This window comes from Salvelinus fontinalis, chromosome 37 (assembly GCF_029448725.1).
Source record: "Salvelinus fontinalis isolate EN_2023a chromosome 37, ASM2944872v1, whole genome shotgun sequence".
NCBI classification, from domain to species: domain Eukaryota; kingdom Metazoa; phylum Chordata; class Actinopteri; order Salmoniformes; family Salmonidae; genus Salvelinus; species Salvelinus fontinalis.
In genome coordinates this window covers 29,107,397-29,131,676 of record NC_074701.1, presented here as the reverse complement: position 1 = coordinate 29,131,676, position 24,280 = coordinate 29,107,397, and the positions used below count along the sequence as shown (strand labels likewise).

Below are 24,280 nucleotides of genomic sequence, written 5' to 3'. Positions count from 1 at the left end.
TATAACAACGCACCTCCCGCCCCACTGTAATTATAGTCAATATAACAACACACCTCCCGCCCCACTGTAATTATAGTCAATATAACAACACACCTCCCGCCCCACACTAATTATAGTCAATATAACAACACACCTACCGCCCCACTGTAATTATAGTCAATATAACAACACACCTCCCGTCCCACTGTAATTATAGTCAATATAACAACACACCTACCGCCCCACACTAATTATAGTCAATATAACAACACACCTCCCGTCCCACTGTAATTATAGTCAATATAACAACGCACCTCCCGCCCCACTGTAATTATAGTCAATATAACAACACACCTCCCGCCCCACTGTAATTATAGTCAATATAACAACACACCTCCTGCCCCACTGTAATTATAGTCAATATAACAACACACCTCCTGCCCCACTGTAATTATAGTCAATATAACAACACACCTCCCGTCCCACTGTAATTATAGTCAATATAACAACACACCTCCTGCCCCACTGTAATTATAGTCAATATAACAACACACCTCCCGTCCCACTGTAATTATAGTCAATATAACAACACACCTACCGCCCCACACTAATTATAGTCAATATAACAACACACCTCCCGCCCCACTGTAATTATAGTCAATATAACAACACACCTCCCGCCCCACTGTTATTATAGTCAATATAACAACACACCTACCGCCCCACTGTAATTATAGTCAAGATAACAACACACCTCCCGTCCCACTGTACTTATAGTCAATATAACAACACACCTACCGCCCCACTGTAATTATAGTCAATATAGCAACACACCTCCCGCCTCACACTAATTATAGTCAATATAACAACACACCTACCGCCCCACTGTAATTATAGTCAATATAACAACACACCTCCCGTCCCACTGTAATTATAGTCAATATAACAACACACCTACCGCCCCACTGTAATTATAGTCAATATAACAACACACCTACCGCCCCACACTAATTATAGTCAATATAACAACACACCTCCCGCCCCACTGTAATTATAGTCAATATAACAACACACCTCCCGCCCCACTGTAATTATAGTCAATATAACAACACACCTCCCGTCCCACTGTAATTATAGTCAATATAACAACACATCTCCCGCCCCACTGTAATTATAGTCAATATAGCAACACACCTCCCGCCCCACACTAATTATAGTCAATATAACAACACACCTACCGCCCCACTGTAATTATAGTCAATATAACAACACACCTACCGCCCCACTGTAATTATAGTCAATATAACAACACACCTACCGCCCCACACTAATTATAGTCAATATAACAACACACCTCCCGCCCCACTGTAATTATAGTCAATATAACAACACACCTACCGCCCCACTGTAATTATAGTCAATATAACAACACACCTACCGCCCCGCTGTAATTATAGTCAATATAACAACACACCTCCTGCCCCACTGTAATTATAGTCAATATAACAACACACCTACCGCCCCACTGTAATTATAGTCAAGATAACAACACACCTCCTGCCCCACTGTAATTATAGTCAATATAACAACACACCTCCCGCCCCACTGTAATTATAGTCAATATAACAACACACCTCCCGCCCCACTGTAATTATAGTCAATATAACGGCACACCTCCCGCCCCACTGTAATTATAGTCAATATAACGGCACACCTCCCGCCCCACTGTAATTATAGTCAATATAACGGCACACCTCCCGCCCCACTGTAATTATAGTCAATATAACAACACACCTCCTGCCCCACTGTAATTATAGTCAATATAACAACACACCTACTGCCCCACTGTAATTATAGTCAAGATAACAACACACCTCCTGCCCCACTGTAATTATAGTCAATATAACAACACACCTCCCGCCCCACTGTAATTATAGTCAATATAACAACACACCTCCCGCCCCACTGTAATTATAGTCAATATAACGGCACACCTCCCGCCCCACTGTAATTATAGTCAATATAACGGCACACCTCCCGCCCCACTGTAATTATAGTCAATATAACGGCACACCTCCCGCCCCACTGTAATTATAGTCAATATAACGGCACACCTCCCGCCCCACTGTAATTATAGTCAATATAACGGCACACCTCAGCCACACGGCTCAAATAGCCTCGTGTGTCATGGTCAGCCGGAGAAGACCATCAGCAGCCCAAGCTAAGGTAGTATAGCCCAATGCTCAGTTGAAAAGCACCCCTGTGTGTGTGTGTGTGTGTGTGTGTGTGTGTGTGTGTGTGTGTGTGTGTGTGTGTGTGTGTGTGTGTGTGCGTGCGTGCGTGCGTGCGTGCGTGCGTGCGTGCGTGCGTGCGTGCGTGCGTGCGTGCGTGCGTGCGTGCGTGCGTGCGTGCGTGCGTGCGTGAATATTTTGAGGATAGTAGAGAGCACACTGAGTGGAATATGTAAATCTCTGCATCTAGTCAAGCAATACAAAAGTGAGCCTTGTATACAGAACACAACAAAGTACATTAGTCTCAAGGGTGTTTTCTATCCTCCATGTGGCTTTGCTAGTGTAAGTGTGATAAATAACACTGTAGGGAGAGTGGTGAACAACACTTACCAGGCATGCTGCTGGCAGACTGCTTTCCCACTGCCCTCCCAGACTCACACACATATACGCATACAAAAACACACATACACACACAAACAAACACATCTAAACATGTTAACAGAATGAGCCTCTTCTGTCAAGACTTTCCTCAGAAAACATCAGGTATAAATATAGGTCCAGCTGTTGGCCAATTAGCACCTCCACCTCTGTGTTGATGTTTACTACTTCACAAAGTGGAGTCTGTCGGGTTGGAGCTCTTCCTGTGCTAGGTTGATACACTTTGTAGGTGTTATGGGGAACGACAGGGTATTTAATGAAAGTCTCTCCCTGCTTTTTCTCAGCGCAGGTACAGATGTAGGATTTTCATTTGAGCCGGTTTGCTACAGCAGGAAAATAATCCTGCAGCTACAGGAAATGTGAATTATTACGTGGATTATAATTAATGGGCATTTTTGTAAGGGTTGCTACATTTTTCGTAAGGGCAAATCAAGTCTGACATTTTAAAGTGGAAATTACAAGCTTCAGAAACCTTTTTAAACCTCAAATACACGACAAGCTGTACATTTCCTGCATTGCAACAGGGTGATCAAATTAAGATCTGAAATCTGTAGAAGGACTTTTAAACATGTCCTGTTAGTACCACAGACCTACTGTCATTATTTCTACTGCTATGGACTGCTCCTCTATAAGACCTTACTAGGCAAACAGCTAATGGTTGATATAATGGTTGATCCCTCTAAGATGTCCATCTGTAGGCGTGAACGTGACATTTATCATGGAAGCTTGGATAGTTTATGGGGTGCACAGTCACAGTCAGTCCTAACACATCTAGAGAAAGAGAGCAGGAGAAGCTCTCTACTGTACTTCCAGACCAAAGATCCTATTCAATTACTAATTCTATGTTCCTGACAACAAATGGATATTGTGGGAGCATCGATTTGTGTGAGACTACTCCCAGCACACAGGATGTGACATCATCAGCATCGCTTCCTCCTGGCCTTGTCAGGAAGGGACAGCAGAGACGCACAAGGGGGTGAAGGCCTAATCGCTGTAGTAACCAATATAGCCATTAGCGGCAGCTGCGGCAAAGAGAGGCTGTTTCTGCATATTAATAGGGCCGGAGAGAGCAGCAGATGTGTGGCAGTTAAATGGCTGGTGATTGTAGGGCTTGTCAAAGACAACAGTCTCCACTGTGACTGTGTGATGTCACAGCCAGGAAGGGATTAGCAGTCAAGCTGTCTTACAGATGAGCTTTTGCCTTTTTCTGCTGTCTGCTTGAGAAAAACTAGTTTCTTGGAGGTAGAGAGGACCCAGGTTTGACTGCAGGCTCTTGATAGGCTAGAGGAGATTGAATATGCTCTCACACAGGGGGGGGGGTGGGGGGGGGGGGGGGATCAATGAGAAGGACAACAGGTTGGATATCTGCCAATCGCACACACACACTGTGCTGATTACACAGACCCACACACACCCACGGTCACAAAGAGACATATCTACCCACACACATTGTTCTCTATCCTTACACAATCACAGCCACCAAAAGGACTGAAGTGTGTGTGTGCGTGTGTGCGTGTGTGCGTGTGTGCATGTGTGTGTTTGCGTGCATGTTTCTCTTATAGATGCTCTGTTTTGTCTTGTGGAGAACTGTGAGACACCACACCACACACCCCCTCGGTTTCCTCCCTTCCCTCCATCCCTCCTTCCCTCTACCCCTCCGTCCCTTCCTTCTCTGTGAAGCAGAGATGATCAGTGGAGATGAGGCAGCCCCTGTCTGTTCTACATCAGCATTTAGCCACTCCACAGCTCTCTCCCCTGTCTCTCTGTCCATTCTGCTTTTGTCCTCCTTCTGCATTCTGCTCAGTGGATCCAACCACCCTGTGTTATCAGAGAGAGAGAGAGCCTTTTGTCCAGCCTGCCGTACAAAGCCTGAAGAAATGATTGCTCTTATTTAACCATTACATTGGTTGAGAGAGTCAGAGAGACAGAAAGATAAAGGAAACACATGAGTAAATGACGGCTACAAAATATATTGAAAGCAGGTGCTTCCTCACAGGTGTGGTTATTGAGTTGATTAAGCAATTAACATCCCATCATGCTTAGGGTCATGTATAAAAATGCTGGGCAAGCCATTACTTTGGCTACCAAGGCTATGCCACCATAGGATGACAATGTCCCCATCCACAGGGCACAAGTGGTCACTGAATGGTTTGATGAGCATGAAAGCTGTGTAAACCATATGCCATGGCTGTCCCAGTCACCCCTGAGACAGCATTTCCACCACCAGCAACAAAACACCAATTGATGGAATCTCTTGTGGAAGAAGGGTCTCAACCCTCTAATAGAGTTCCAGAGACTTGTAGAATCTATATCAAGGTGCATTGAAGCTGTTCTGGCTCATGGTGGCCCAACACCCTATTTAGACACTTTGTGTTGGAGCTTCGTTTATCTTGGCAGTTACCTGTAGTTTAACTTATACACTTTATGTTTTCAATTATATTTCTTCCTGGTCTTGGTCCAGTGGTTTTGCAGCTCAGTACAAGGCCGGAGTGGCCAGTTGGCAGGCTGGGGATCAAGGGGTGAGTCCTTGAGAATACTCTCCAGAGTCACTGGACCAGAGATGGATTATTTTTAAGTAATACATCTTCCTTAGTTATGCCTTACAGCTCTCAAACAAGTGTGTGTGTGTGTGTGTGTGTGTGTGTGTGTGTGTGTGTGTGTGTGTGTGTGTGTGTGTGTGTGTGTGTGTGTGTGTGTGGTGTGTGGTGTGTGGTGTGTGTGTTTCTTCAGGCTAAGCTTTTTTGTGAAGGAATGGATAATATAGGTCATTGTTCTGATCAGCCACAGCTACTGGGTCCAATGTATTCACTATTGTGGTCCAGTAACGTCCACACTTGTATGCCCATGTCAGTGCTTGTCCTGTGCCATGTTGAAGTCACCAGAGCTAGATTCCCATTGAATAGTTCCACCCGGTGCCAATGACCAGGTTATCATGTCCAGCTGGCAGAGCCTGGTGCCAGTTTAGTGAATGGAGTCACCCTGAGGAACAGTATGTTTCAACCTAGTAATCCAATCTTCTACTCTTCTCTCTCTCTCTCTCTCTCTCTCTCTCTCTCTCTCTCTCTCTCTCTCTCTCTCTCTCTCTCTCTCTCTCTCTCTCTCTCTCTCTCTCTTTCTCTCTTACTCTCTCTCTTTCTCTCTTTCTCTCTCTCTCCTCTCTCTCTCTTTCTCGCTCTCTCTCTTCTCTCTCTTTCTCTCTACCTCTCTCTCTCTCTCTTTCTTCTCTCTCTCTCTCTCTCTCTCTCTCTCTCTCTCTCTCTCTCTCTCTTTCTCTCTTACTCTCTCTCTCTCTCTCTTTCTCTCTCTCTCTCTCTCTCTCTCTCTCTCTCTCTCTCTCTCTCTCCTCTCTCTCTCTCTCTCTCTCTCTCTCTCTCGCTCTCTCTCTCTCTCTCTCTCTCTCGTTCTCTCTTGCTCTCTCTCTCTCTTTCTCTCTCTTGCTCTCTCTCTTGCTCTCTCTGTCTCTCTCTCTTGCTCTCCCTCTCTTTCGCTCTCCCTCTCTCTCTCTCCGTCTCTCTTTCTCTCTTTCTCTCTCTCTTTCTTTCTCTCTCTCTCTCTCTCTCTCTCTCTCTCTCTCTCTCTCTCTCTCTCTCTCGATGTCTTCTCCCCTCTGTCATCTATATGCTGCCTCTTCTCTTCTCTCCTCCCCTTACCTCCCTCTCCATCTCCTTCCCCCACTTCTCTTATTTTCACCCTCTTTTCCCCTGCCCATTTGGCCAGAACTGAAAGACCAAGTCCTTTCTCTGTTGAAGTTGCCAGGGAAAGGAGAGGGGGGGAGGGGGGTGCACAAAGGAAGTGAGGGAGGTGTGAGGGACAGAAAGGGGAATTAAACAGAGTGCTTTGTCACTTGCCAATGAAAGACATCTTCAAAATTAGGCTAGTTGCCCTGACTCTATGGAAGCATTTGCTCCTGGCAAGGTAACAACTTAGCATACACATCTCCACTCCAGAGATTGGATGGTCTCTTCCTGCTGGGTTGCTGTTATTCCTAGAGCAAACTAGTTCAATCCAGTCACAGAGATGGCCATTTATAAATAGGATTGTGCTTGCCTCAGGTGTTGAACTGGGTCTGGGAGAAAGACACAGACAGAAAAGTTCTGCTGAGATGGAGGTCCTGTTACAGCAATGGTGCCAACTTTGCTCCCTGATTATATTCTCCAGAGAATTCATTAAACAATGTTTCATGAAACAATGCTGTTCAGGGTTCTCTAGTCTGTGAATTAACATTTAGCTTTTCTGTTTTGTCTGTCACCCTTCACCCACATCCCCTTCCCCATACCTCATCAACATTCATTCCTCCCATCCAATAACATTTTCCCAATCCCTATTGAATCACACACAACATACAACACAACTCTATCCTTCATCCTCCTCCCCTTATCCCCTTCTCCCCATTCCCCCAGACACCTTTGCCAGTAAGGTGGCAGCCATCCAGGACCAGTATGCTGACGCATCCATCGGCAACGTGACGGGCAGCAACGCGGTCAATGTGTTCCTGGGCATCGGCGTGGCCTGGTCCATGGCTGCCATCTACCACAACTCCAAGGGCAACGACTTCAAGGTAGACCCGGGGAGCCTGGCCTTCTCCGTCACTCTCTTCACCATCTTCGCCTTCATCTGCGTGGGGGTGCTGATGTACCGGAGGCGACCTTCGATCGGCGGCGAGCTGGGGGGTCCGCGGACTCCCAAGATACTGACCACCATGCTGTTTGTCAGCCTGTGGCTGCTGTACATTCTGTTCTCCTCGCTGGAGGCCTACTGCCACTTCAAGGCCTTCTAAACAGCATCAGACTTAAGAAGGCCCAAGAAGAGCTAACCAGAGACAAGAAGGAGGCAACAGCAGTGGTGAAAAACATGTTCCTCTTGTCATTAATAACTCCCCCTTTCCTCCTATCCCCCTTTTAAGAAGTGAAAGATCTGCCCCCCTCTGTCCCCATGGTCTAGTGCTTAATGGATGAAACTGGTTGTTCAGGCGAGGAGAGGCCTGTCAAGGCTAGGACAGACACCCCTATGAAGTCTGTAGAATGGCAGACTGTGTGTGTGTGTGTGTGTGTGTGTGTGTGTGTGTGTGTGTGTGTGTGTGTGTGTGTGTGTGTGTGTGTGTGTGTGTGTGTGTGTGTGTGTGTGTGTGTGTGTGTGTGTGTGTGTGTGTGTGTGTGTGTGTGTGTGTGTGTGTGTGTTCGTGGGAGCGTGTGCGTTTGTGGGTGTGTGTGTGTGTGTTTGCGGGAGCGCGTGTGTGTTTGTGAGTGCGTGTGTGTTTGTGGGTGTGTGTGTTTGTGGGTGTGTGTGTGTGTTTGTGGGTGCGTGTGTGTTTGTGGGTGTGTGTGTTTGTGGGTGCGTGTGTGTTTGTGGGTGTGTGTGTCTGTGGGTGTGTGTGTTTGTGGGTGCGTGTGTGTGTGTTTGTGTCTGTGGGTGCGTGTGCGTGGGTGTGTGTATTTGTGGGTGTGTGTGTTTGTGGGTGCGTGGGTGTGTGTGTTTGTGGGTGCGCGTTTGTGGGTGTTTGTGGGTGTGTGTGGGTGTGTGTTTGTGGGTGTGTGGGTGTTTGTGGGTGCATGGGTGTGTGCATCCTGAAGGGGGAGCTGTTTAGTATATCTCTTACTACTCAGCAACCGTGAAGAAACAGCATCGTCCACGCCTGGCGCTCGTTTCAAACTAAACACTAGAAAACATATGAGTGAAATCCTTTAATTCCCCTGACCATCATTATTGATATGTATATGCATGAACATCCCCCCCCAAAAAATGATTCAGCTGTTAACAAACGTAGTGGTTGGGAGTAACAGCTACTTTTAAAGAAGGTCTCTCCTCTGTGTGCGAGTCTTAATTAATCTCAGTTAAGGCCTGGCTGCAAGAGCTGCCCACCACCTTCTGATCCTCGGTTTGATCCCCAGTAGAAAATCTGATTAGGGTTCCTCTGTTATTTATCTTGCCGCAGATGTAGTTATGTAAAAGATGAAAATCATGGAGTTTAGTATCATTTTACCTTTAAGGCCGTATCGTTTTTGAATGGCCAGCGTTACCATTTTAACTTTCAGATAACTCGTTGTCAACTTAAATGATCATTTTCAAAACTAGCCCAAGATGGCTTTTCCAGTTTAGTCAATGGGATTGTCATCACCGCCATACTTGATTCAAATTGCAATAGAATGCAGAGAAGCCATACTGTATAAGCTCTGTCCATTGGCTACACGCCTTTCAGCAGCTTCTCCCATTGGCTCTTCCTCTCCATATGTGGTGTCTAAGTTCCTCCCTGACTGGTCTTTCTATCAGTCCCAATCTTCTGTGGACTCTACAGCCAGTTCTAAAACCACTAACCCTAACCAGAAACTTTAACCCTTTACCCCTCCGCCTTATCCTAAACCCGCCTCTATCATAAACCCGCCCCTATCCTAAACCCACCCCTATCCTAAACCCGCCCCTATCCTAAACCCACCCCTATCCTAAACCCACCCCTATCCTAAACCCGCCCCTATCCTAAATCCACCCCTATCCTAAACCCGCCCCTATCCTAAACCCACCCCTATCCTAAACCCACCCCTATCCTAAACCCGCCCCTATCCTAAACTCGCCCCTATCCTAAACCCACCCCTATCCTTAACCCACCCCTATCCTAAACCCGCCCCTATCCTAAACCTGCCCTCAACACTTAACCCACATGTTCTTCTCTCTCCACTGAGCTGCACATCTTCATTTATATTCCATCAAACAATATCTTAAACATAAATATATCAATTGTAATGGTGGACAGAAGTGTAGATTAAACTGTTTCTATGATGTAGTAGCCCTATAGAGACATTTTACAGAAGTTCAAAGTGAAGCTGGTGAGAAATACATTGGCTGGGTATTTTCTCTTTTCAGAGGTAAAAAGCTTTTGTCGAAATGATGCAATCATTTAAATCCACCTTACTGTCAGTCTCGAGATATAAGGGTTTACATTCAAGACTACACGTCCAGTTTAGGCAAACAGATCAATCCATATGTGGAAGATGAAGGCAGTTCACATTATTTACACCTTCAATCAATGTTTTATGTTAAAGGTGTGATGAATACCCTGAGTTTCCTACTGAGTTGGATTTATACTTGATGTGTAACGTGATAATGAAGTAGAAGTAATCATAGAGTTGTAGTTTGATTTAGAAAATTATAAACATAGCAAGATTTTGTATTTTCTTGTCATTTCTCACCACAGAATTTGCAGCCCCAAGAAGGTTCTAGATTAAAGTATTTACAGTGCATTCAGAAAGTTTTTAGACCCCTTGACTTTTTCCACGTTTTGGTACGTTACAGCCGTATTCTAAAATGGATTAAATAGGTTTTTTCCTCATCAATCTACACACAATACCCCATATTGACAAAGAAAAATATATATTTTTTTACATTTTTGCAAATGCAATAAAAAAAAATATATGAAATATCACATTTACATAAGTATGCAGACCCAGTCTGAGTTCTTGAGCAGATTTTCATCAAGGATATCTCTGTAATTTGCTCCATTCATCTTTCCCTCGATCCTTACTAGTCTCCCAGTCCCACCATGCTTCACCGTAGGGATGGTGCCAGGTTTTCCCCAGACGTTTCGCTTGGCATTCAGGCCAAAGAGTTCAATCTTGGTTTCATCAGACCAGAGAATCTTGTTTCTCATGGTTTGAGAGTCCTTTAGGTGCCTTTTGGCAAACTCCAAGTGGGCTGTCATGTGCCTTTTACTGAGGAGTGGCTTCCGTCTGGCCAATCTACCATAAAGTCCTGATTGGTGGAGTGCTGCAGAGATGGTTGTCCTTCTGGAAGGTTCTCCCATCTCCACAGAAGATCTCTGGAGCTCTGTCAGAGTGACCATTGGGTTTTTGGTCACCTCCCTGACCCAGGCCCCTCGCCCCCGACTGCTCAGTTTGGCCGGGCGACCAGCTCTAGGAAGAGAACAAACTTCTTCTATTTAAGAATGATGGATACCCTGTCAACTCTGGGAGAATATAGACCTTTCCAAATCATGTCCAATCAATTGAATTTACCACAAGTGGACTCCAATCAAGTTGTAGAAACATCAAGGATGATCAATGGAAACAGGATGTACCTGATTTCAATTTCAAGTCTCATAGCAAAGTGTCTGAATACTTATGTAAATAAGGTATTTTTTTTTCAATTTCAATAAAGTTGCAAAAAATTCCAAAAACCTGTTTTTGCTTTGTCCTTATAGGGTATTGTGTGTAGATTGATGAGGATTTTTTTCTTTAATCCATTTTAGAATAAGGCTGTAACATAACAAAATGTGGAAAAGGTCAAGGGGTCTGAATACTTTCCGAAGGCACTGAATATGGAAGTCAAGTGCAGTTTACTCCTCTTTTGCCAAAGGGAACTATGTCTAATGGAAACTCCAGTAACAGCTTAGCCAGAATAGTAGTGGGTTTTCTAACACACTGACATTTCTTAACAACACCAAAAAGATCCCTCCGCGGTACTAAAAGTCTTGCTGTTGTTTAACCAAAACAGAATATTTCGAATGACAAATGTGTATAAAAACGTTCACATTTCATGAGGATGGGTTAATGCTTGCTTGTCTCCTTGCTTACCTGGTCTAAAGTGAACTTGTTCACGAATGACCACCGGTGGTAAGAGTTTTTAAGGTTCATGGTGGGGGTGTGGAGTTTCTATTACAGTAGCTGTTGGTTAATTATGAAGGTGGTGGCATCAAGCTCTGGAGTAGCTCTATATGTTTTTTTGTATGGAGTGGGGTGCGATGTTTCAATGTGAAGGAAAAACATTGCACTGGTTCCCGAGTTTGTAATGAAAAGGATGACAGTGCTTATATGCTGATGGTGACCCTGCTGTTTCGGGATTATGTGATCTTTCACTGACCTGAAAACATTACTATGACAATTGAATAGTTAAAAATACCTCAAACCCTAATATCAAGTTAACCAACTACAATGAAAAGAGGAGAAAGAGAAAGAAGAAATAACATGTGAAGTATAGCCATACATTGTGTACTGGTGCAGTGAAGCACGAGGTCTTCTCCTGCCCAGCATGTGTCGCTATGGTGACTACACCGGGACTCTGCAGCGCAGCATCTCTCTGTACCCTCTTACTCCCCCCCATGTCCATATTTTGGAATGTTAATGTGCTACTTGTTCACACTGTGCATGAATGATAACATGTCTGTATATAATAAGCAGTATCCCATTCGTTGATGTTGATGGAGGTTTGAATGTTGTATAGATTTGGACTTGTTGTGTCCCCACCCTCACCCGAGCTTGGTTCCCAACTTTACCAATTGCCTGGGCTGTTCCCGACTGGCTGCCCCATCTGTCTCCAGTACGCGTGGCTTCACCGCCGTGTGGAAGGGGATTGGGGGGGCAGTTGGTTAAACGGGTCTCACATCCATCCGCTATATCCCAGTGGGGACTTGGACGTGATAGGGCTTCGGGTCTCTCACCCGAGCTCGGTTCCCTGCATCTCCATGTCACATGGGTTGCGAGCTGACCGGGTCCCCCCCCCCCCACGCACCCATGTACTAGAATGTTTTATTTGAAGTTAAATATTGCACATTCAGTTAAAAAAAGGCAATATCTGCTATTGTTGAAGGAGGGTGAGAACTTAAAGAGTTCTGTATCTTAAGGGAGTTGCATGGGAATTTGTACAAAAGACACTGCTTGCTTATAATGACATGGCTGGTTGTGTTATTTGACAGTGTAAGAGAACTATGTACACCAAAAGCTATTTTGTCATGAAGAGATCATATGTATATACTGTATAGTGTTAACAGAGAGAGGTCTGATACCTCCACATATCTTAGAGAATTCTACATATTTATTTTAAAACCCTCACTAAACTCAAGAATGACAAATATTGCCTTTTTGGAGAAGTAGTTTGCTTAAGTGCTAGTTTTGCTCTCTCTCTCTGTTCCTGCTATGCTGAGCAGTGTTTTGTCTTTGATACCTGAGAAGTGTAATTTCTTCGGGATGGTTTCATTCTTTGTCTCAAAATGTCTGTCTGTCTGTCTGTCTGTCTGTCTGTCTGTCTGTCTTATCTACCTGGTATGTGCCTGCCTCTCTGTCTCGCTGGCTGGCTGGTACTGTACATGCCTATCTGTCTCTGTCCCTGTTGAGTGTCTGTCTGTCTATCTGTCTGTACTTGATGTGTGTCATCTGAATAGCACCACCCACCCGCCGCCCAGATGGACCTGTAGTTTTCAGGGTTCTAATATCTCTCACGTTCTCTCTCATTTTCCCTCCTTGCATTCCCTGCCTCTCCCTCCTTAACTTTCTCTCAAGCTCACCCTGTCGATCTGTCATGTTCTTGCTGTCTCTCTTACAGGGTTAAGTTTGCTGTTTGTTTTGTCATATTGATTATAATTGATAGAATATCATGATTTTGTCTTATTTTTGTTCATGTCTGTGTTTTTTTTCTTTATGTTGCACACCAACTAATAGGAAGAAGTACACTAACTGTGATTACTCTACATGGTACACTTCTGACACAGAAAATAAAGTTTGGGATACCCTGTTTCAAAGACCACCGCCTGGACTTGTTTTGTGGGTCTGCATGTGGAGCGGAGTGTTTTTTAAAAGGTTGAGAGGGTTTACTACTGGGAAGTCTGGGAAAGAGCCACTCAACTGTTAAGCAACCAGAGTGTGAAATTGGGCGTCACACTCTGCCTCGAACTGTGCATGAATGATAACATGTCTGTATATAATAAGCAGTATCCTATTCGTTGATGTTGACGGAGGTTTGAATGTTGTATAGATTTGGACTTGTTGCCCTCGCCCGAGCTTGGTTCCCTACTTTACCAATTTTTTTGTGCACTTCATTCTGTTGAAATGCATTAGAAAAAGGAGTCGCATTAATTCTGCATAATTGTAGCTAATGGAATAACAACATGTACGACTCATCCATGACATTCTTCACTCTTGCATTAAAACACAAAAGCACCTGAAATGAAGTGTCACGTTGCAGGTTGTGCAATGTTCAAAAGTGTGTGTGTGTGTATTTGGTATTTTATTAGGATCCCCATTAGCTGTTGCAAAAGCAGCAGCTACTCTTCCTGGGGTCCACACAAAACATGAAGCATAATACAGAATGACATAATACAGAACATCATTAAAAAAGAACAGCTCAAGGACAGAACTACATTAAAAAAAATAAAGTCACACGTAGCCTACATATCAATGCATACACACAAACTATCTAGGTCAAATAGGGGAGAGGCATTGTGCCACGAGGTGTTGCTTTATCTGTTTTTTTGAACAAGGTTTGCTGTGAAAAGACCCCTGGTGGCATGTCTGGTGGGATAAGTGTGTGTGTCAGAGCTGTGTGTAAGTTGACTATGCAAACAACTTGGGATTTTCAACACATTGTTTCTTTTAAAATGAAGAAGTGATGCAGTCAGTCTCTCCTCACATGTTAGCCAAGAGAGACTAGTATGCATAGTATTAATATTAGCCCTCTGATTACAATGAAGAGCAAAACGTGCCACTCTGTTCTGGGGCAGCTGCAGCTTAACTAGGTATTTCCTTGCAGCACTGGACCACACGACTGGACAATTATCAAGATTAGACAAAATTAGAGCCTGCAGAACTTGCTTTTTGGAGTGTGGTGTCAAAAAAAAAGACATCTCTTTATTGCGGCTAGACCTCCCCACATCTTTACAACCATTGAATCTATATGTTTTGACCATGACGGTTTACAATCTAAGGTAACGCCAAGTAATTTAGTCTCCTCAACTTGTTCAACAGCCGCACCATTCATTACCAGATTCAGCTGAGGTCTAGCACTTAAGGAATGATTTGTACCAAATACAATGCTCTTAGTTTTAGAGATGTTCAGGACCAGTTTATTACTGGCCACCCATTCCAAAACAGCTCTTTTTTAATGGTTTCAGTGACTTCATTAGCTGTGGTTGCTGATGCATATATAGTTGAATCATCAGCATACATGGAGACACATGCTTTGTTTAATGCCAGTGGCCGGTCATTGGGAAAAATAGAAAAGAGTAGAGGGCCTAGAGAGCTGCCCTGCGGTACACCACACTTTACATGTTTGACATTAGAGAAGTTTCCATTAAAGAAAACCCTTTGAGTTCGATTAGATAGATAGCTCTGAATACACATTATGGCAGAGGTTGAAAAGCCATAGCACATACCGTTTTTCAACAACAGGTCATGATCAATAATATCAAAGGCTGCCCTGAAATCTAACGGTATAGCTCCCACAATCTTCTTATTATCTCCTTCAACCAATCATCATCATCGTAATTTGTGTCAGTCAGTACATGTTGAGTGCCCTTCTCTATAAGCATGCTGAAAGTCTTTTGTTAATTTGTTTACAGAGAAATAGCATTGTATTTGGTCAAACACTATTTTTTCCAAAGGTTTGCTCAGAGCTGTCAACAAGCATATGCTGTTAGAACCAGTAAAGGCCTCTTTACCACTCTTGGGTTGCGGAATTACTTTGGCTTCCCTCCATGCCTGAGGACAAAGACTTTCCTCTAGGCTCAGATTAAAAATATGACAGATAGGAGTGGCTATAGAGTCAGCCACCATCCTCAGTAGCTTTCCATCTAAGTTGTCAATGCCAGGAGGTTTGTCATTATTGATCAATAACAATAATTTTGCCACCTCTCCCACATTAACTTTATAAAATTCTAACTTGCACTGCTTTTCTTTCAGTTTTTTTATGCATGAATACAATTGCTCACTGTTTGTTGTTGGCATTTCCTAACTAAGTTTGCCCACTTTGCCAAAGAAATAATCATTAAAATAATTGGCAACATCAAATGGTTTTGTAATGAATAAGCCATCTGATTCGATGAAAGATGGAGTTGAATTTGTGTGTGTGTGTGTGTGTGTGTGTGTGTGTGTGTGTGTGTGCGTGCGTGCGTGCGTGCGTGCGTGCGTGCGTGCGTGCGTGTGTTTAGGAAACCTTTTCCTCAGCTGAATGAAGGGTTTTTTAAAAGGTGGAGAGGGTTTACTACAGGGAAGTCTGGGACAGAGTCACTCAACGGCAGAACTGTTAAGCAACCGGAGTGTGAAATTGGGCGTCACACTCTGCCTCTCCCAGAATACTGTTAATTACTGCAGTAGAGAGAGGACCTTATCGCCCCCCCCCCCTCTTTCTATCTCAACTCCCTCCATCTTCTCTCTCTCTCTCCATCTTCTCTCTCTCTCTCCCCTCTCTCCCTCCATCTTCTCTCTCTCTCTCTCTCTCCCCTCTCTCCCTCTCTATGTTGTTTTCTTTAATATACCATTTTGTTTTTATGTCTCAGATGGGAAGAGCATTCACTATTTGGAATGATTTACATATCTCATTAACGGACAGTTCCATTTTAAAGTTGTTATGTTGGAAAAGGAAAAAAGAATATGCTGCTTAAACCCTCTCCACTAATTTAACTAATGTGATCCTTTCAACAATGCCTACATTATCTATATACAGTAGTCTTGCAGGATACAGTAATACACCATTTGCAGGTTACAGTAATATTTCATTTGTGTAGAAGCTATATTTTCCCTTTCTTTTCTATCACACTTCAAACTGCATGCTTCTTGTGAGTGTCAGAACGACTGAAGGTGAGTGACACATTGATTGTTTGTCTTTTTTAATAAATAATTTATTTGTATAGCTAGGTGGCTATGAGAAAGAAGATATTCTGTCATATAATCTTATTTGAGTGTTAAGAGTTACGCCTAATTGGTACTGCAGCCTTTAACTCACCTTTCTGAGACATGTTCGAGGAAAGAAGCCCTTTCAGAAGACAGGTGTGGAATGCACATTGCACAGAACGAGCTCAAAAATCTCAGAAAAACGAAAAGTGTTCTATTCAGCTTGTCACACAAGAGAACTTGATGCTGTCAACTTGATGAATACTGTTGTTTTTCATTGTCCCCATTTCAAACGTGTTTCTGAAGTATTTACTGTTGTATTCATTAGGTGTTCCTTCCCCTGTTCATTTGTGTAAGGGGTGCTCGGCTGTCTGATCTCGCTCGGCTGTCACTTTTCATTTCCAGACAGGCGCTTCAAAGGACGCCCAGGCTTTTATCTACAGGAAGCAGAGACGTCTGTTTGACATGTCGAAATAAATGTAATCTCTGGAAAATAAAAACATGCCCCGTCAGAAATCAGAAATAATCGAAACAGGAAATGTGACAAATTAAGTTCTGTTTCAAGTTGTGTTTCAACTTCCATGAGTGACAGTTTCCTTCACTTCTAGTATTGTATCAGTTTGTTCTTATGAGTGGAAAATGTAGTAAGTAAATAGTTCAATCCCAGAAAAGGATGACAGGCCCCCCTAAGACAGATTGTCGTGTCACTGGCCAGCCCCTATAGCCGAGTGGAGACTGTTTACTAGTCCCTCATATCTCAAGACCCTCAGACCAAATGGCATTTGTGTGATGGAAATCCCAAACATTGCTGAGAAAGCCAGGCCGGGTTTGAGTAAGCGGGTCACGTCTCTCTGCTGGTGCTGTTAGACTCTTTAAATGGGTCTTTCTCCCCCACTGCCAGTTTGCTGACCACAACTCAAGACTGAGACACCCTGAAAGACTGCTTCTGGGAAAGGCCAAGGACGGCTCAATGCCTCAGCAGGTGGACACACATTAAAACAGAGAATACTGATGGTTTATCAGGAGAGGTTGGATCCTTTCATCCTGCGGTGCAGAGGCTAGTGCTGCACTCTCTGAGCCACAAAGCCCCCAGCCCATGAATGTCAGGTAGTAGTAGAATCAGACACGGTGTGTCACAATAGGCAACTAAACAGTAATGATAACAGATCATATCAAGTCTACAATGTTGCAGTCAAAGTTTGTTAAGAGCTTCGTTTTTATATATGGTGTGTTACTACTTTTTTGTAATGCTGTTATTGGCTCCATTATCTTCTGTAAATGCTGGAATAATGTTGAACATTGGGGACGAACATAGTCTATTGTAGTGCAGCCAGAGAGAGCAATATGTTGCTGGGAAAAGAGTGCTGTAGAGTACATGATCTTTCCCCTCTGTATGGCCAGTGTGTGACTGACTGACTGTCTCTCTTACTACCAATGCACAATCTCCTATTCAGTGCCAGGATGCTCCAATCTTTTCCAGGTCACTGGCCTTGACTTTTTGGCATGGCAGATTGCTCTCTGGATGTGGGATGATGATGACGTAGGATGATTTAGCGTCCTCGCCCCATAACTGTATCAGTGGGATTCAATCATAAAGCAGAGTATAAGCTACAGTTGACTGGATATAGGCCGAGCCATGCTACAGAGCTAGGTTATCAGGCAGAACATCAGGACAGAGAGCTATACAGCATACAGCTTCTACAGTTCAGTAAAGAGCAGCTATGATGCTATAAATCATACCACTGTAATACAGTTACAAAAAAACTGCAGCGTGAAAGTACAGTAAAGTGTTAAGCATATATACAAGGCTACAGCATAGAGTTACAATGACAAGCTATGTGACAGAGCTACCATATATTCACAGTTTGAGACCGACAGCAGAGTTGCTCTTTGTGTTGTTTTTCCAGATGTTTCTGCCCTCCTGATGCGATGGTCAACTGCAGGATATGCACTTAGACTGGGTTTTGTACTGTACATTTGAACCCTGTCTCTGAGTTCACTGCAGCACACAAAAGTAGAGCTCATCTGCCTTGAGGCTGTTAGGTTCTAATTATCAGAGTAAGAACTCAACGAACTCTATGAAAGCTCAAACCAAGTTTATTCATCCCAAAGGGTCGAACAGCTGAACCGACAAAAACATGATTCCACCAGTGGTGGTATACATACCCCAATTTGGGTGGAGTCTCCTCCTTCTCAGTAATTATTGCATCTTTATTGCTAGGCAGGAAACTAAGTGATACGGGCAATAAACTGTTCCTTCTCCCTTAACTGTCAGGACATGGTTACGAACTCGGTCTCCGGTGAGAGAAACAGTCACTTAGCTAACTGAGCCACTAATAGTTGGCAGAACCCAGAAGATGAGGCAGACACAGCAGTACTTGAGACGGTGTTTTAATAAAGTAAAACGAAAGTACTTCAGGCAAAAATATAAATCCACAACGTCAAAAGTAAATCCAAGAGAAAAAAGGTATATCCTCCAAGTCACAAGGTAAATCCACAAAAGTGGGAAGTACAGCAGGGAAAAAAACTCAAAAGAAAAATTAGATAAATAAACGAGAACAAAAACAGAGTACCTCAAGAGAATCCAACTGGAGAAACAAAAATTCACAGCATGGCTGGGGCTGGGTGCTAACATTCAAACACAGAGCAAAGAACTGAGGAAAACTAAAGGTTTAAATACATACAAGGGAAACGAGGCACAGGTGAAAATAATAACTGGAAATAAGGGACAACAAAAGGGTCAAAAAAGCCCAATGGGGGCATCTAGTGACCAAAACCGGAACAATCCTGGCCAAATCCTGACATTAACGTGACCTGACCTGACCTCGACCCCCTCCATCACTAATCCACGGCTCTCTCCCCTTATCAATGCCTGCCACATGTGATCGTTTTTCCCTACACTCAGTACATTCCAAGCTTAATTGCACCCACCATATATCTTCCTCCTACAGATAACCATTAACTTCTGGTGAAGACCCTCTAGACAATAGTACTCAATATTTCATGAGGATACCTGATAATTAACCCTATTCCAAGTTTAGGAGTTAGAACCCAGAATCCATCAAAGCTATAGGCAACCTGGAGAGCAGGTAAGGGCAATTCCACGGTTATGTAATTGCGCTGAGCCTCAGATTTTTCAATAACAATGATTTCAAAGTTTAACAAACCATACAACTTTATGCGCAAGGACTACTTATAACAATGTACACTGAACATTTTACAAAAAAACAATTTCTGTCAAATCTCCCTCAGTTTTTTGTGTTCACATTTTCCAAAAACTCTTAAATATCTGCTCCGAATTAAGATTCAACGATATCTGCAGAAAGAATGGGGTGTCAGCTTTGACAAAACTCTTTTGGTTGTTGAACTATGGTAAGTGAAGTGGATTTACACCCGGTAACGGAATTCCGGTAATGTAATTTCATCATGGGTCCCTGATCTGTACTACACAGAAATGCATAATTATGGATATGAATGTCATTATCTTCATAATAAAAAAATAATATATGCCATTTAGCAGACTCTTTTATCCAAAGCGACTTACAGTCAAGTGTGCATACACAGGGATTTATTCTGAATAGGTACACAAAGGTATAAATATGCAACATCCTCCTTTGGGTATTATTCTACATACTGGCCATTACTATTACGGCTGGAATGCGGTTTTAACCAATCAGTGTCCAGGATTAGACCCACCGGTTGTATAAATAAGTGATAATGACTTAAATGATAATGCCCTAGAAGCCAGTGTTTGATGGATATATTGGCATGGGTGTTGTATCCTCCAACTACCGGCTTCAATGCTATTATCACTTTTATACAACGGGTTTCCAACATATTCAAATATTGATTGACATGCTTTCATTAAAAACTTTATTTTTATGAATTTACTCATACTATTTCATCCTTCCACGAGATATAGACCCAACACAAATCTATGGTTGCTACCCAAGACTGGTTGTTTGTTCGATCAGTTCGGTTGCCAGAGACGTGACCCAGTCGTTAAGTCGTTTTGTTTCTGTATCTATGGATGCGACCCAGTCGTTCGTTCTAAATGTTCTATTGCCATACTGACTGGCCATGTTCTTATCCCTTGCTTGCTAGCTTGCAAACTACGGCTAACTTACAGTCACGTCAAACAGTGCAGCCAGAATAACAGCAAAGTAGCTGCATTTGCATTTGTTTAAGGTGTTTTCTAGTGATATTTATTTGGATACATCCATAACAATGAGCTAATGAGGCGTGATTTCACCTGGCATAGAAAATGTGCTCTCTCGTCAGGACACTGTTGTTCAGAGGAGCTAGCCAACAACACAGCAAACATAAAAAAACGGCAAACTAGCTGTATTTAATTCGAAGATTCGAAGATCCAAGATTGCGTAGCAGTCAGACGTCTTTGTCTTGTCCTTTGTATATATCTTTTTACATCTTTTTCTTCGCATATCTTTTAAAAGTATTTTCCGAAACCTCAACTTAGCCAGCTAACTACCTACCAGCTATCAATCAGCAAACCATTGCTAGCGGTCATCAGCTAACCTTTAGCTTGGAAAGCTCTCGCCAGTTCGAACAACGGGACTCAAACCAGAGCATAACGGACCTATTTTTTTGTTGTTGTTTTTTTGTTTTTTGTCTCCATATCCCCGGATTCCTACCGCAAACTCTGAACATTTTCATCTGTATCTTCGCAACTAGCTAACCGCAATCGCGAGTGACTACTCCTGGCTAGCATTTCTATCCCAGATTTGCATCCTGTAGTACAAACTCAAAAAAGTTCTGGGACACTGTAAAGTCCATGGAGAACAAGAGCACCTCCTCCCAGCTGCCCACTGCTCTGAGGCTAGGAAACACTGTTACCACCGATTAATCCACTACAATTCTCCTTCCGTGGCCTCCAACTGCTCTTAAATGCAAGTAAAACTAAATGCATGCTATTCAATCGATCACTGCCCGCACCTGCCCGCCCGTCCAGCATCACTACTCTGGACTGCTCTGACTTAGAATACGTGGACAACTACAAATACCTAGGTGTCTGGTTAGACTGTAAACTCTCCTTCCAGACCCACATTAAGCATCTCCAATCCAAAATTAAATTTAGAATCAGCTTCCTATATCGCAACAAAGCACCCTTCACTCATGCTGTCAAACATACCCTCGTAAAACTGACCATCCTACCGATCCTCGACTTCGCCGATGTCATCTATAAAATAGCCTCCAACACTCTACTCAACAAATTAGATGCAGTCTATCACAGTGCCATCCATTTTGTCACCAAAGCCCCATACGCTACCCAACACTGCAATCTGTACACTCTCGTTGGTTGGCCCTCGCTTCATACTCGTCGCCAAACCCACTGGCTACAGGTTATCTACAAGTCTCTGCTAGGTAAAGCCCCGCCTTATCTCAGCTCACTGGTCACCATAGCAGCACCCATTCGTAGCACACGCTCCAGCAGGTATATCTCACTGATCACCCCCAAAGCCAATTCCTCTTTGGTCGCCTTTCCTTCCAGTTCTCTGCTGCCAATGACTGGAACGAACTGCAAAAATTACTAAAGCTGGAGACTCACATCTCCCTCACTAGCTTTAAGCACCAGCTGTCAGAGCAGCTCACAGATCACTGCACCTGTACATAGCCCATCTGTAAACAGCCCATCTATCTACCTCATCCCCATACTGTATTTATTTATTTCTCTTGCTCCTTTGCACCCCAGTATCTCTACTTGCACATTCATCTTCTGCACATCTACCATTCCAGTGTTTAATTGCTATATTGTAATTACTTCGCCACCACGGCCTATTTATTGCCTTAACTCCCTTATCTTACCTCATTTGCACTCACTGTATATAGACTTTTTCTTTTTTTCTACTGTATTATTGACTGTATGTTTTGTTTATTCCATGTGTAACTCTGTGTTGTTGTATGCGTCGAATTGCTATGCTTTATCTTGGCCAGGTCGCAGTTGCAAATGAGAACTTGTTCTCAATTAGCCTACCTGGTTAAATAAAGGTGAAATTGTACCTGTTTTCTATTGAAAAAATGTTGTACAGTGCATTCGGAAAGTATTCAGACCCTGGACTTTCTCCAACATTTTGTTACATTACAACCTTATTCTAAAATGTATTAAATCGTTTTTCCCCTCATCAATCTACACACAATACCCCATAATGACCAAGCAAAAACAGGTTTTTAGAAATGTTTGCAAATATATTTAAAAATTATAATAAATTGAAATATCGCATTTACATGTACATAAGTATTCAGAACCTTTACTCAGTACTTTTTTGAAGCACCTTTGGCAGCGATTGCATCCTCAAGTCTTCTTGGGTATGACGCTACAAGCTTGGCACAAGTGTATTTGGGGAGTTTCTCCCATTCTTTTCTGCAGATCCTCTCAAGCTCTGTCAGGTTGGATGGGGAGTGTCACTGCACAGCTATTTTCAGGTCTCTCCAGAGATGTTCGATCGGGTTCAAGTCCAGGCTCTGGCTGGAACACTCAAGAACATTGAGACTTGTCCCAAAGCCACTCTTGCGTTGTCTTGGCTGTGTGCTTAGGGTCGTTGTCCTGTTGGAAGGTGAACCGTCACCCCAGTCTGAGGTCCAACAATGTTGCAAATGTTGGAGAGACAGACAGCAAGGTTTATACAAATCTCCGCTGTTGAAAACTAAATGTTAGTCAAAAAGAAATGGGAGATAATGTCTAAATGCTTTTTATCGTGGAGATCAAGTTTATAAATTGCCTGGCTGGGTTTATGAGACAGTGGATTGCGCAGTCAGATGGAACAGAGTAAATAGGCATTTCAACATCATAGCTTTGGCCGGCTGGAAAGCGGTTTTAACCAATCAGCGTCTAGGATTAGACACAGCCGTTGTATAAATACGAGACAAAATATATGTAAAAACCCATCTCAATATCACGTTTTGTGGATAATACTTAAGATATGAATAAATGAATATGTGTGGCATAGAATGTCAATGGGATTGTGCAGCCAGCCAAAATAATTAAGGAATAACGTCAATATCTGTTTTTTATACAAAAAGCTCACTTATCAGCAATAGAAAGTGAAAGGTTTGGGAGAGCTTGGGATGTGTTGGCATTCTCCTCCACCTACTCCTCAAGATCCAGAAGACTATCAAAAATTTAAGTCTACAGAAATTACTACAGACCCAAATGTTTTAAAGAAAACCTGGAACAAGAAAAGTATCTTTACTGAATTGCTAATTGCCCAAATGAAGACGACCCAAGGTTCAATAACGACCTTGTACTAAAATTATCTCAATGTTACATGAATATTATATGGAGGGGGGACCGAGGACCGAGTTTGGGAAATGCTGGTCTATGTGAACTGTGGAGATACACTATAAAAATCCAACTGAAAGAAAATAGTCCTATTACTCTCATGTTCACAACTCATATTCAAGAATTTACTTTTTATTGTAAACTTTAAATTAATTGACGGTGTTTCTGAATGCAAATCCCTTCCTAGAATAATTATGGACCATAGCCCATTGTCCATTTAAGCTTAAACTACCTATGCCAAAAACAAAGATATGGCGATTTAAGACAATGTTACTTGGAGATAAGGAGTTGATCTTATATCTCAACACACAGACAGTTGAACACTTTGAAGCTTGAATATAACATAATAAACACCAGCTCTACAGAGATTGCTGCCCTGAAATCCAAATAACAATATGTTCAGCAAGGTGAAAGTGCAGGGAAAATGCTTGCTTGGCCAATAAGGAAGAGGAGAAGGAACGTACCATCCACAGCATTAAAACCCCAGACGGTAGCATAACAATGGATTATTCTGAAGTTAACTAGAATTTGTGTTTAAAGGTGACCAGAACCAGAATGATTCCTCTCTCTCCATCCTCTCTCTCTCTTTGTCTCTGTCTCTCTCTCTCCTTCTCTCCTAATATGGAGTTGTATCCCGGAGAGAGAGAGAGAGGATCTCAGGGAGTCCCCAGATCAAAGTGTTTACAACATCAGCTGTAACATGGCCAGCTAGGAGGTGAACAGGCCAGCCAGGAGGTGAACAGGCCAGC

At 43.0% G+C, this 24,280-nt stretch overlaps 1 protein-coding gene across 2 annotated transcripts in view; it reads left to right on the top strand.

Moving 5' to 3' along the window:
• slc8a1b (solute carrier family 8 member 1b) overlaps positions 1-13,151 on the top strand; it is a 258,275-nt gene extending 245,124 nt beyond the window's left edge. For both annotated transcript variants that reach the window (XM_055902751.1, XM_055902750.1), the window contains exon 7: positions 7,049-13,151. In XM_055902751.1, the coding sequence (XP_055758726.1) occupies positions 7,049-7,425 (377 nt within the window). In that variant the 3' untranslated portion in view covers positions 7,426-13,151. The remainder of the gene's footprint in view (positions 1-7,048) is intronic.
• Positions 13,152-24,280: the final 11,129 nt, after the last annotated feature.